At 32.7% G+C, this 14392-nt stretch overlaps 1 protein-coding gene across 1 annotated transcript in view; it reads left to right on the top strand.

Moving 5' to 3' along the window:
• The window catches only part of LOC118193986 (uncharacterized), a 33025-nt gene that overhangs the window by 13986 nt on the left and 4647 nt on the right, over positions 1-14392 (top strand). The window contains exon 6 of the mRNA XM_035365159.2: positions 4139-4516. Within this exon, the coding sequence (XP_035221050.1) occupies positions 4139-4516 (378 nt within the window). The remainder of the gene's footprint in view (positions 1-4138; positions 4517-14392) is intronic.

The raw sequence follows: 14392 nt of genomic DNA on the forward strand, positions 1-14392 counted from the left end.
ACTTCTATTAAATTAAGTGTCGAGGAAACTAGTGAAATGCTAAGCGAATAATCGTTGAAATCCAAAAACAGAAACGTAAAACCAAGAAGAGTTAATGACCCTTTATTTCAAAATAAGATTAACAGTTGGCTCCTGCCTTAGGGCTGCAGCAAAGTCTTCACTTGGGCTTAAAATGTAATAATTAAGAAGTAACTAATGACTAACTAAAGAGATTTCGCCGTATTTTAATACATTCTAAACTAGTTGGCCCGTAATATTAAATTAGCCAGCGAACTATCAAAAGGCACGTAATACGGTCGAGCGTAGTACACAGCACAGAGAGACGTAACCCAAAGGCAAACGCGCGCTACTCCGGAATCCTCTCTTTGTCGAAGTCAGTTGAATTTGACTCGAATACTATTATTCTCTTTCTCATTTGCATTAGACGCGATACTAAAATGTCATTTTGCTAGGGAGTTGTAATCTGAAGCTAGGAAAGACAGGAAAGGTGAACTAAATTAAAATATCTGTTATAAAATTTAAAAAACAAGCTTTCAAAATTTCAAAAAACTGGTTTATTTCAGAGGATTAAGTGTAACGACATGGTACTGATTATGTACATCAAAAGCCAGTTTATAGGCGAAACTACTTGTGGCCTTACATAAAGCTTGTTACTGAATTACTGAAATATTCTAAAGCATTTAAACTCTTGATAGTTAATAAAGTTGCAGTCAAATGCAAACTTTCTCTTTTTTCTAATAGACACTTTGAAAAGTAAAACATTGTTTGTTCCTAGAGAGAATTAATCTATGTAAGTCTTCCTGGAAGTGATACAATTTTATTTAATGTCTATAGCAATAAAAACCCCTATCCCCTCCCACTGCATTTTTATATTGGCGTATTTCTCTTTAATAAAATTTATCATTTTTTCGAACATTGTACATGAATAAGTTCATAATGAAAGGAAAAAAATATTCTAATTTCAATTGATGATTAACTAAAATTTAAGAATGCAAGACACTCTTATAGCTGGTTTTTACCTTAAGGAATTTGTATGCAATCGACTTCAATCTAATGCTGAAATATTTAGCTTCTATGTGATAGCGAGCAACAAGACTTATCCATTCTGTTTCGAGATATCCGTCGAATTAGTAGACTGCTGTAATTTTCGCAACACAAACGTTAATATACAGAATTATTTACAATTAAAGAATAATTACAGTTACATAGTTTCGAATCGAGAACAGAAGAGACAAGTTCTCTTCCTGGCTGCCCAGACGATCTCAAATGACGCGAGAGCAGCGTTGCCACAAAAGTCCAAAGAAATAAATGCTGGCGGCGAGAAGAACTTCAAATTCGTAATACATTCATTTAAGCGTTTTAAAACTTAAATAATGGCTAAGTCTTGCTCTCTCTACATATAATTAAAGGAAGAGTCTCTGTATGTGTCTTTCGTTCATGCTGCGCATAAGACTACGGAATTTGGTACATAGGTGCTACGAAAGACCCAGGGCTACGAAATTTGGTACATAGGTGCATCTAGACAAGAGCCAGTGCACCTTGAAGCGAATTTTCCAAAATTCGAACGAGCTTTTTTTATTTTATGTTTTTTGATGAATTCGCATCAAATCGATAATTCTCTCTCACTATATCAGCAACAACGGCACGAGCCATTGTTGCTGACATGTCACTATTGCTGATGTCAACACTGTTACGCACCAAATAATTCCCTCTACTCCAAAATTCGAGGTAATACTATGCCAAATATAAAGATTTAATTTACAAATCTGAGATAAATACTAACACACTGGAACTCCCAAAAACACACTGTTAATTTTCTGAGGATCCTTATAACGTAAAGAATTATTTTATATTATCGTTAACAAATTATTAAAAAAAACTTTATTTAGTAAAAAGTTATCGAATGGTTTATGTATCAAACCAACTAATTTTCTTTTACTTTAATTTCTCAATTCTCTGCGATGATTAATTAAATATTCAGTTACTAATTATATTAAAAAATTATTATGATTAATTAGAGGTGATTAAAAAATTCAGGACCTATCGAACATACAGATAAAAAAGCAAATGTTTTAAGTGAAAATTCAGAACGCTCTAATTTTTTTTCAAAAATTTAAAAGGCGAAATAATTTATAAAGAAGGTTTGTCGATCCTGAAATTCATACTAGTTTGAAAACAAAAATAACACTAATTTTGCCCATTTATAAAGAATGATTTGAGTAAAATTAGTTATTTAATACCCACAGAAAATATAGAAAAAAATATTAAATACGAAGGTTTCGACTGCAAAAGCAGACTCTGACATCAGAATGTCTACAAAACAGTCCTACTTGCAAATATATTTATGCATTTTCAATCATCAATTTACATGGGTTCTGATAGTATTTTTTAACTGGATGTTTTTATAGAAAAATCATTTGAAAGTATGCTTGTATGTTGTTTGAGTGCAGATTCCGTTTAAAAATTTAATTCAAATACTTTTGCTTTATCGAAGTCACTTCCTCAATAAATTTGTAACCTATGCTTTGAAATGAAGTCATCAAATTTTTTTGTGTGTGAAGAGTGTAATCTAATTCTTTGAGGGATGCTACACAGAACATTTCACTCTATTTTCCAGCACAGAAGACAGTGTTGCAATTATATTAGTTTGGCCAAGGAAGCTGAATAACTTCTTCATATACTTCAAACTATGATTGAAAAATCTGACATCGGAGACATTATCATCTTGAAATATGCAGTTATTCTTAGGAAATAGGGAAATAGTGTCTGCGTTACAGAATGGACATGGTCGCTTATAGTGAACGATATTTATTCTTTCCTACAGTGCGATATTTGGATCTGCTGCAAAACATAGTTTAACTGCCCAATGCATATATCATCATCCCGAAGTAAGAAACAGTGCGAAGTTTGACTCATGTGAACACGGCATTGTTCTCACTGCTCAACATTCTACATTTTATATTCCTGGATCCACTGTAGTCTCTATTTTGCATTTATATGTGATTCAAGAACTTTTCAAGAAAGTAGCTATACGAGAAATATTCTCTTTATGCAGTTCCCTTCACACTCTGCGAGTCGAAACTGAGTTCTGTACATGTGTACTAAACTTGCCTTTCTCCCAGTAATTTTCTTTCTGACATAATAATGCTCTTTAACATTCTTGGACTCTTGTCAGTAAATTTATAAGGTCTGAAATCTTTCACTACTGTAAACTGTGACCAAACCTTTGACAGATATAGCGACTTATCGCTATGTCTAAGTACAACAGAGACTTAAGAACGGTAATAAAAGACCCTTTATTTTAAACTAAAATGGATGAACAGAAATCACATTTGGTACTTACAAATCCGCCAGCATTTATGGCGGGAAACTCGAAGTAGAAATTCAGTGTAAAGCTAATTAAATATATAATAGCCAAAAACTACACAAAGCAATTTAATCGCGAAGTTAGCTCGGACTTTACTGATGAGAATAACTATCGGTAAGAAGTAATGCAACACCGAAGACAGAAACTCTTATCTAGAATAGCAAACCTAGTAACATGGCCTTCAAGAAGCAAAATACGCTCTAAATATGGTTAACAATCTCAAACCCTCACTTACATTTTTGTATTCTGGGGGAAGGGGTGGAACGGAAAGAGAGAAATTTATAATAAAGATTCCAAACATAAAACAACTGGTTAAACAAATTAAATAAACCTCACAAGTTTTGTTTTTCTCCCACAGTTGTGTCTCGCTAAGGATGTTTTGCCGGTAATATTGTATGCTATCATGACTTAAGACACAATACCTCTAAATATCCACAATATAATTTAACTGCTGAGGTTAAAAGTGCACCAACGTGCCAGACTACCCCAATCTGACCTCTCACTTATTTTTTTTTTCCATTATGCACTAAATTTCACAGTCAAAACTTGTAGTTTTATACAATCTTGAGAATAGATGCAAAATAATCATGCAAATTTATGTCTAATTTTATTGGGATAATGTGTAGCCAATCCAAACAAATTTCTAGGCATGTATTTCTATTATTCTAAAACAATTCCTGTATATACAAGTAATATAAACCTTCGATTTAAAGTCTTATACAAGTAATATAAACCTTCAATTTAAAGTCTTCTTTGAATTTCTATTTGCAGCTCCACCACACTGTCTTCAGTACCACAGAGGCACAAGAGGCTCTATTAAAAGCTTCAATTACGATGAACCGGGACTTTTAGGTCTCGGTTATCCAAACAATTTGGATTACGTCATATGCATCAGAAAAGAGCCAGGATTTTGCTCAATTACTTATCAATTATCTTCTGACGGACGGAACGTATCACCTTTCGCCGTAGGGGCAGTTGCAGGAGCTGCTAATGCTGCAGCGGGGCCAACAGGGCCAGTTGCAGCAGAATGCCATGATGATTACATTCTCTTCACTGGTATCAGAGTTTGTTCCGGAAGAGTGGCAGCAGCTGGACCACCCAACAGACCAGTAAGAGAACCAAATACAACGTCTACTTACATTCTTACCGGTAAGTACATTGGCAGTTTTTCATTTTTGAAAAGAATTTTGAAAGTGCTCCTCCTAGTTTTGGCAAAACAAACCAATAAAATAATCAGATGTAACATAACGAAGCTACAGATTTAAAATCTGCGATTATGCAACTCAATGCAAAACCTTTAGAAATTTTACTAAATCATTCATCACCTATATTACTTTGTTTCGCTTACAATAATGCTTTTAAATATTCATGTGTGTTTTTTTAGATACGAAATTTTACAATTTCAGTCTGGTGCAGCTTTCAGTTGTCAGTAATATCACTTCATCGCTTTAATTCAATTCATGTACTTTCATTTTGATCCCGCTCGTGATGCATTAGATTTTCAGAGAATATCTTTTTGTTTTGATCGTTGCATCAGTTGCTCCGTCGGTATAATGTTTCTTACAACGATAAATTCGGGCTCCAATCCCAGGAATTTTCAGCGATTCTCGCAGAAAATATCGGTCTACTCATTCGGCAACGTTCACAGTGATGAGATGGTGAAATGGCCGACTGGTTTGTCCAGCTCCTCTGAAAATGCCAAATCGATGAGACCCGGATACTGAGGAGGAAGAAATGAACAAAGATCCTATTCGGCATAAAAAATTATAATCTCTTCTTTAAACTGAAATTCAGAAATTAAAATCAAGGAAAAAAAGATGTACAGACACGGTGTTAAAATGAAATCAGAAAAAAAGTCAAAGTTTAGAAGATTAATGTATCATATAAAATATCATATAAATATTTGAAAGCAGGTACTGTGTCTATTCTTAAATTTTTCTAACTATAATGATAACTATTCTTAAATTTCTTTAATCCAAACGTTGCAGTAGATCCAGTAATTTCACTTTCAAAAAAATAAAATGATTCTTAATCTCATATGAAATCATCGAAATCGGAAACATTAAAAGCAGAGGTAAAACTAAAAAATAACGTTCATCTGGCCAAGTTCATAAAATTATATAGACATAGTAGCATTATTTTTCATGACAGTCTATATACATAATTTCAGATATCGACAGATATCTATATGCCTAAGTTTCTACCATCAGATGGTTTATGAATATTAGAGATCAAAGCATATTCTAATATCTCTTGAAACAAACTTTGATCCAAAATAATTACAAAAAATAGTTACAAATTCAAAAACAGATCCAAAATAGTTACAGTAGTACCTAAGAGACACCTCTATTTAAGAGACAATTGTGTTGGTCCCGCTCCCTTTGAATAGGGACCTCAACATATTTACCTCTTACTAAGGGACACTCAAAAAGTTTCAAAAATAAGATACAGCTAGAGAAACAAATTAAAACATAAATTCTCTTAGTTAGTAATCTTTTGAGGCTTCAAAGGCAAGTTTGTGCTCAGGGAAGTTTTGAGACAAGGGAACAAAACAATGAAAAGTTAATCCTTTTCTTTTAAAAACTTCCTTTCAGTAGGGAAAAGGCGGTACAGGTCAGTTCGACGCCAACGTTTCGACGCCAGCGTTTCGACGCGTGGTCTATTCGACACGAGGTCGTTTCGACGCGGGGTCAGTTCGACGCCATACTTTTTTTGCTTTTGTTTGATGCCATACTTTTCGTATTTTTATTTATTTTTAGAATAAGTTTGCATCATCATTCAAATAAAGGCTAAATCGCAGAATAGGCTGCATCAGTCGATGTTGTGTTTACTTCTCTTATGCTTGGACACGCCTTTTTATGACGTAATATTGGTTACGCCCCTTCTTAAAAACAAGTTATAAGTATGCTATAACTTCGTATTTAAAGAAAACTTAAATTATATTTTAACTGAGTTGAAATGGTGGGTTTATAATGTTCTGCGCTAAATTTTTTTAATTATAAATTTACTTTTGTGTGTTGTGTGGTAGTGTTAGCATTTAACGCAACGAATTATCTCTCACAAATGTATTATTAAGATACCAACGATTGAAAACGATCATTAGCAAACGATTGAAAATATTGAATGCATGAATTAAAAATTATAACCGTAACTTCTGAAAATACAGAAAAGAATTCTTAAAGAATGTTTTGATTATTGATGAGTGTGTCAAAATCGGTGCGTACTGCAGAATGGATAAGTATCTGAATCTGGATTTTTGTTATCAGTTGGAGCGAAGAGGTAAAAAGAGCGTTATTGAGTGGTGTATGGAGAAATGTTTGATTGGAATATCGTATAAGTGCCCAATTTGTGGAACAAATATGAAACTAGTAGAGCGAAAAAACCGTATAGAGGGTTTTGAGTGGATGTGTAGAGTTACTGGAGGCGAATGTAGGCATCCAGTTTCAAGGTTTGTTCGGAAGAACTCCTGGTTTGTGAAGAGTAAATTCGACAACTCAAATCAATGGAGTTGGTTACGCGCGAGTTTCTGCAATTCTGTGATTTTTTTTTTAATTGAAAGCAGATTTCTGAGTATATGAGCAATGGAGAATTTATTCAATGTCTGATTTTTTTTTAAAGTAAAAATAGATCAATGTGCACATGGGCAAAGCCAATGTGGTGCGCAATGCCGAGGTTGTGCAACTCTGGGATGTTTTTAAGTGAAAATAGATCGATATGCACATGGGCAAAGCCAATGTGGTGCGCAATGCCGAGGTTGTGCAATTCTGGGATATTTTTTTAAGTGAAAATAGATCTATGTGCACATGGGCAAAGCCAATGTGGTGCGCAATGCCGAGGTTGTGCAATTCTGGAGTGTTTTTTCAAGTGAAAATAGATCGATGTGCACATGGGCAAAGCCAATGTGGTGAGCAATGCCGAGTTTGTGCAATTCTGGGATTTTTTTTAAGTGAAAATAGATCTATGTGCACATGGGCAAAGCCAATGTGGTGCGCAATGCCGAGGTTGTGCAATTCTGGGATGTTTGTTTAAGTGAAAATAGATCGATGTGCACATGGGCAAAGCCAATGTGGTGCGCAATGCCGAGTTTGTGCAATTCTGGGATTTTTTTTAATGAAAATAGATCTATGTGCACATGGGCAAAGCCAATGTGGTGCGCAATGCCGAGTTTATGGAATTCTGGGGTGTTTTTTTATGTAAAAACAGATCGATGTGCACATGGGCAAAGTCAATGTGGTGCGCAATGCCGAGGTTGTGCGCGAAGCCGAGTTTGTGCAATTATGGGATGTTTTAAGTGAAAATATATCGATGTGCACATGGGCAAGGCCAATGTGGTGCGCAATGCCGAGTTTGTGCAATTATGGGGTGTTTTTTTAAGTGAAAACAGATAGATGTGCACATGGGCAAAGTCAATGTGATGCGCAGTGCCGAGTTTGAGCAATTCTCTGATTTTCCTTTACGTGAACATAGATCGATGAGCACATGGACGCCGAGTTTCTGGAATTCTTTGACGTTTTTCGAGCGAATACTGATCGTTGTGTAAAAGGGAAATGAGGTTGTGTGTGATGCCGAGCAGTAATGTAGCTTTATTGTGTAATTTTATATGTGCAATGTTTATATCGTTTGTGTATTTTAAATTTGTATTGTTGTTTTAATTGTGAACTATATTTAAGACATCATTTTTCATTTAAGTTGTATTTTTAAATTTTTGGTTTTGCTTTGTTTATAATGCTTTCCGATTTACGATATATATCGATAGCCCGACGATCTATTCAACAGTAGCAAAACTGTAAACTTTAACCCTTTAAGTAACGTTTACCTCATATTTTAATACGTAGTGTTTGGTATCGTAATTGCACTTGATAATACGAGTTTATTGATAATATGTGTGTGTGTGCGTATGTGAAGCATTGCTTAGTGTTCCAACTTTGTAGTATTTATTTTATTATATTATTTTCTTTCATTCTGAGAAATTAGATTTTTTTATTTATTAATTCGTAGAATTCTAGTATGCCTACACAGAATATGACGGGATTTAGGAATTTTAGAAACTGATATGAAAGCTGTGTAATGATGTTCATATGCAATAAAAAATATTCTTCTTTTTTTATTAATATAAAGTTAAAATTTTTTAGAAAATAATGAAAATTGTCTACTTATTGGTATGTCAGAAATTATGTCGTTACGCAGCAAGAAAATAATTTGTAAAAATGATAAAATTGAAATGTTCCACAATATAAATTTAAATTAAAAAAAAACTTATTTGTATAAACGCTTTAATAAAAATCTTTGAAAATATTGAAGCTCTACAAATATTAGAGGGCTGCGACGTTGTTTATCGTTTTAATAATTGGTAGAATTCGCTCACTGTATCATGGTAATTTTAAATATAAACAATTTATTATACTTATTATCAGTAACGCCTAAGCTTAAATGTTATAAATGTAAATTAAAAGTAAAGAATTGATATTAATTTACAATAATAAACAATTTATTATTGTTATTTTTAAGAGAAAATAGAAAGTACGCGTAGTGTAAATGCGAGACTACCATGGACCTTATAAGAGATAGAATAACAGAGTGGGCGGGGTTCGTGTCACCGACATGTTGGCAAGAAAGAGTAGGGACGATCTGGTTTACTGAAACCTATGGCGTTTGTATCACATAACTCTTTTTAATTATTAAATGTGATACGTTGTATAGTGATGAGATTATGAAAGCCATAGTTTTTTCCAAATAGGATTTAATATATCTCATTAAAGCACTTTTTACTGCATTTCGCGCATTTTTTTCACGCGTAATTCTTGTACAAACATCTTTACTTTGGTAACACGGTAAAAACTCTAAGCTCAAAATTTATGAACTTAATTTTGCGTAAAAATAAAGTAAAATTAAATAAGATCGATAGTACGTGATGGTTTGAAATAAATAAGGTAATATTAAACAAGATCTGATATTTTTTTTTAATTTAATGAACATTTTCAGGCAGTGATTTTCCAAACTATAATAACATTCCGAAACGATCATATTTATTTGATTATATGATCATTAAATTATTAACATTACAGTGGATTAGTTATTTTAATAATTCAAAAATTTTGGAGCATAACATTTTCTGAGCGCAATGAAGGGAAAGAAAAAAGATAAAATAAAATCTAGAAGCACTCAAATTTTATATTACGCCCAGAAGGAACCTTTCTTTAAAGTTTTGTGTGTTACCTATATTTATTGAATATCATGTTCTTCGCCCGTAAACCACATACATTTGAAAACAGCATATCTTTAGAATTTCCGCACTGGAGATAAAACTGTTATTTTCTGTACAGTGTTCGCTCTGTTGAGTTTGTTAATAAAAAATTCGTTAAAGTTTTACAAAATATGAAATAGATTAAAACACATTCGAAATTTGGCCGTCCAGATGCCCATGTTCGGGTGGAGGATTACATTATTCAAAATTTGATGGCTGTAGATACTGTCGTTTTTGTCACAGTGCGAGAAACATACATGTATTCATGCACATTCTTTACATATAATACAGGGCGATAATATTTGGTAACAACAATTTGCAAGGAGAGACGGACATTTATAGTAAAACAGCGCAAAATGCCGCTTCGAAACTAACAGCCTTTCTAGGCTACCGCCGCTTTGGGCTAATAAATTAAATTAACAGTAAATAAAAAAATCTTATGCAGAACAAAAAATAAATTAAAAAAATAATTACTATAAAATACAAGCAAAATTAAATATTACGGTTAAATACAATTTTAATATTAGAATTAAACGTATAGAAATTTTTAAGGAGTCAAAAGTGTTTATTACTATGATGTATTATGAAATATAATTGAAATAAAATTCCTTTATAGAAATTATGCTATAATACTCATCTATAATTTTAAAAAAGCAGCACAATTTAGAATTTTAAACAAAACGTTCGAAAATTCATTTTTAAATATTTTAGTATTTTTTACTTATTTACACCAATAAAAAGCATAAAAATTGCAAGAGAAAATTGCTTGTTTGAAATTTTCTATTAGTTCAGATTAAAAATATTATTCTCTAAAAGAAGTATTTACAAATTTTCTTAGAACATAGGAAAAACTAAAAAAATATCCAGCCCTGAAAGCATCCAATAGCTTTATAATTACTTGGAATGTTTATTATGCTTGATAAATATGCTAAATTTTTAAAAATCAATCTCAATTTCAAAAATAAAAATATGTAGAAATTCTAATTTGTGAAATGAGGCGCTACAACCAGCTTTTTCTTGACAATTATACACGCTGCAATAGGCAACCAATGTTAAATTTCTACAAGTCGTCCCTACTCCTCCGGATGTGATGAAGGTGACAGCCGCCAGCGCCTCAGACGAGGGAGAAACAGCGTTTGGGTTAGTCTATTTCTTATAAGGGTCTATGGAGATTACATTGTGACGTCACAAGCTTAGTCCCACCCATTTATGGACGTCACACAGCTCCACCTACTGAACTTTGTTGATGCAGCCTATTCTGCGCTTTTACCCAAATAAATTTGGTGTCATCATCATTTGGTGTTTCACACGCCACATTATGGGAATTCATAGATGGTCTCAGGCATGTTAAAAATCAATTGATCAATGTTATGAACAATTTGTACGTGGAGATGAACCGCCGCACAAGCGGAATAGGTATCTGAGAGCTGATATGAGAATTAAAGTAATAGTTGAAGATTTTGAAAATAGAGAAATAATGGAATACCTGAAAGGTGTGGCGCATAATTTTGCAATGGATTAGTATAATAACAGTTCTGTGATGTAATCTTATTTATCTCTAATCTTATTTATGTGTAATCTTATTTATCTGCAATTTTATTTATCTGTAATTATATTTGTCTGCAATATAATATAACTACTTTGTAACCATATGTTTATTTACCATTTGTGTATTTTGCCTTTTTGATGCTGTTTTGTGAAGTAAATAAATAAAAAAAAACCTCCCTTATGTCCCGGGGCCTTGACGTTGGCGAGAGGGCTTCTCACTAATCTGGGACACAAACAAAAATCTAGAACACTTTCCCACATATACACACATATATTTATTTCAAATATGCATGCAAACAATCGCTAATTCAATAAATAAAAATCAGTCATATTTTTTATTTATAATTACTTTATATTTATTCTAAAAATAAATAAAAATACGAAAAAAATATGGCGTCGAATTGCCTCTGCGTCGAAACGTCGGCGTCAAAACGACCCGCTTCGGGGAAAAGGACACATTGGAAAACAGCAACTTGTGGTGCATTTTATTGCTTTTTCACATTCATAGAATTCAAAATCCGTTTTTCTAGCTACAGGTGTCAGTAGAAGGAAGAAAACAATATTAGCACGTTGTATGGCAATCCAAGACAGGGACCAATGGAGAAAAAAGGTGGTGAAACGACTGGACCATCTGCCAGGTCACAGGGATCTTACAATGTAGATAAAGTGAAAACTTCTTAGTTTTTGCTAGAACTGGGCAGCAAAAGAAGTGTAATTTTGTTCTTGTATGTTACTTTTACATACGTTATCTAGCATGGCTTCAAAGAGGAAAAGATTAACTTCAAAACAAGAAGTTGATTTAATTCATGCAGTAGAAAGAGATTTAGTTTAGAAATCTGGTATAAGTAAAAACCAAGTAAGTCATGCTAAAGATTATAGAAGAAATAAAATCACGTGAAACTGATACAGTAGTGTTCGACTGGTATTGTTTTGTAACAACAAACAATATTTCTGTAAGTGAGGTATTACTGCAAGAAATGGCAAAAGAAGTTTCGAAAAAACCGGGACTACTGAAATTTATGAAGGATATGAGGCTATATACATCTACAAAGTAAATAAAACTTGATTATTTTAACTCATTTTGCCTAATAAAATCTCTTCAAAGGAGAGAAAAATCCTGGTGATAAAAGCGCCAAAAAAGGTCTCATTGTGCTGCTTTGTTATAACATAGAAGTATAGTTTGAGCAACAATTTGTAATTGGAGAGACTAAAAAATCAAGATGCTTCAAACATAGAATTCCAAAAGTTTTTCAGCCCTTTGGCCTTATAATAAAAAGATGAATGATGAGAAGTATAATGTCAGAATTGTTGATCGCTCTTGAAGAAACAGTGCCTAGAGAAAATAGGTAGATTGTTATTTCTTGACAATTCGCCTGCCCACCCACCAAATTTAAAACTGAAATCAGCGAAATTAGTATTTTTCCATTTAATGCAAAATCCGTATTACAGCCTTCGGACCAAGGTATAATACCATAGAAGCTTCATTCACTACAAAAATTGTTCTTGCGGCATGTTCTCAGACAAGCTGCTTGCAGAAACAGCACAGCGATCAACTTGCAAAATGTGTCAATGTATTGAATGCAAATGAATGGAAACGAAGGCTGCTAAATCCTTGTCATAAAGTTGTGTGCAGCATTGTTTTAAGAAGGAAGGTTTTGAAATTCCAGTTTCGAGTGCCCTGAATGAAAATACTGCGGATGAAAACGAATAGTTTGTTTAGAAATCGATGAAAACTTGTGTACTGAAGATATAAAATCTTTTATTTCAACTGTAGTTGATAATGTGAGCTTCAACAAAAATAGCTTGGAAATCAATGAGGAAGACAAAGAAGAGCCACACGAAAAGTGTGATATAAAGAACTATACAAATGTCTTAAAATACACCTTCAAATTAAAAAAAAAAATAATTCATGATAACTGTTGGTAACAATGAAGGACTTAAAATCATCAGTGACTTTAATATCTATATGGAAAAAAATGCTTGCAATGCATAAACTTTCAATCAAACACGTATAGCGAATTACGTTCAATAAATTTCTGCTTCATACACTTAATTAAACTTTTTTTTTTTTAAATTAAGCCTTATCATTTTTCATCAGCTTCAAATTCATATAAATACCCGTGGCTATGTTAATTATTTATATATCATTTATTTAAAGCTTGATATATCCCGAATTTCTAATTAAATTGCATTATTTTAGTATGTACCATGTCAAGAAGGGACACTTGTATTTAAGGGGCACAATATCTGGCCCAGTGGGTACACCTTATTGGGAGATACTACTGCATACTAAAGGCAATTTGCATAATTTTTACTTCACGAAGCATTCTACTGTCTGGATTAAGTTTGCGTTCAAATGTTAGAATTTGTCTAAAAAGGCATCAAATATAAACAACTAGCTGATACTTGCCCGCTTTTCTAGGCACACTATCTACTTGAATGTGAACCTAGACTTCTTATATGGACGAAATATCTAGTTTCGAATTTATAATTATTTAAAATCGGAAAATATAGTACCAGTCATTGAATCTGTCATACACAGATTTCCCCATTATCAATGAGGTACTGTATATTGGGATGCGTCCCCAATATTTAACGTGGCGAGATCCCCAGTTGGCCTATTCCAGGAAAGAAAAATTGCTAACATAAAACTAAGGTTTATATACATTTAACTGTTATCATAAGTTTCATGAAAATAAATGTTATTATTTTTGTTATCAAATTTGTTAATCACTTATAATTATTTGTTCTTGACTTTTTATGTATGGCAATTTTTATAAATAACAACATTATGTTTCATCACAATAATTTATTTCTCTTATTAATAACATTTATTTTTATGAAACTTCAGATAACAGTTAAATATAAATGTTATTATTAACCTTATCATTTAAATGTTGTTTGTATTCATTGGATAGATGCAAGTTGGTTATCAATCTAATAATTTTAAAGGAAAATGCATTCATTGTCAACAATGTATTTCATATCTAAATTTGGCAATAATAAAAGAAAATTCTGAACTTGGATTTGAAAACCAAATGTAGGAGAAACTTCTATTGTATAACAAAAATCCGTTTTGGACAGGATTGACGTAAAATCCGTTCTTAGTGCGAGTCTACATCGTGGAATGAGTAACTATGCAAAATTTCAAGTCAATCCTATGTGTAGTTTCCGAGATCTCGTGATGATTAAGTGGGATTTCACTTATACATATACATATTTAGATTGGTTTA

The sequence above is a fragment of the Stegodyphus dumicola genome, chromosome 6 (genome assembly GCF_044657685.1).
Source record: "Stegodyphus dumicola isolate Sdum_Otavi_A_Nest chromosome 6, ASM4465768v1".
In the NCBI taxonomy this organism is placed as follows: domain Eukaryota; kingdom Metazoa; phylum Arthropoda; class Arachnida; order Araneae; family Eresidae; genus Stegodyphus; species Stegodyphus dumicola.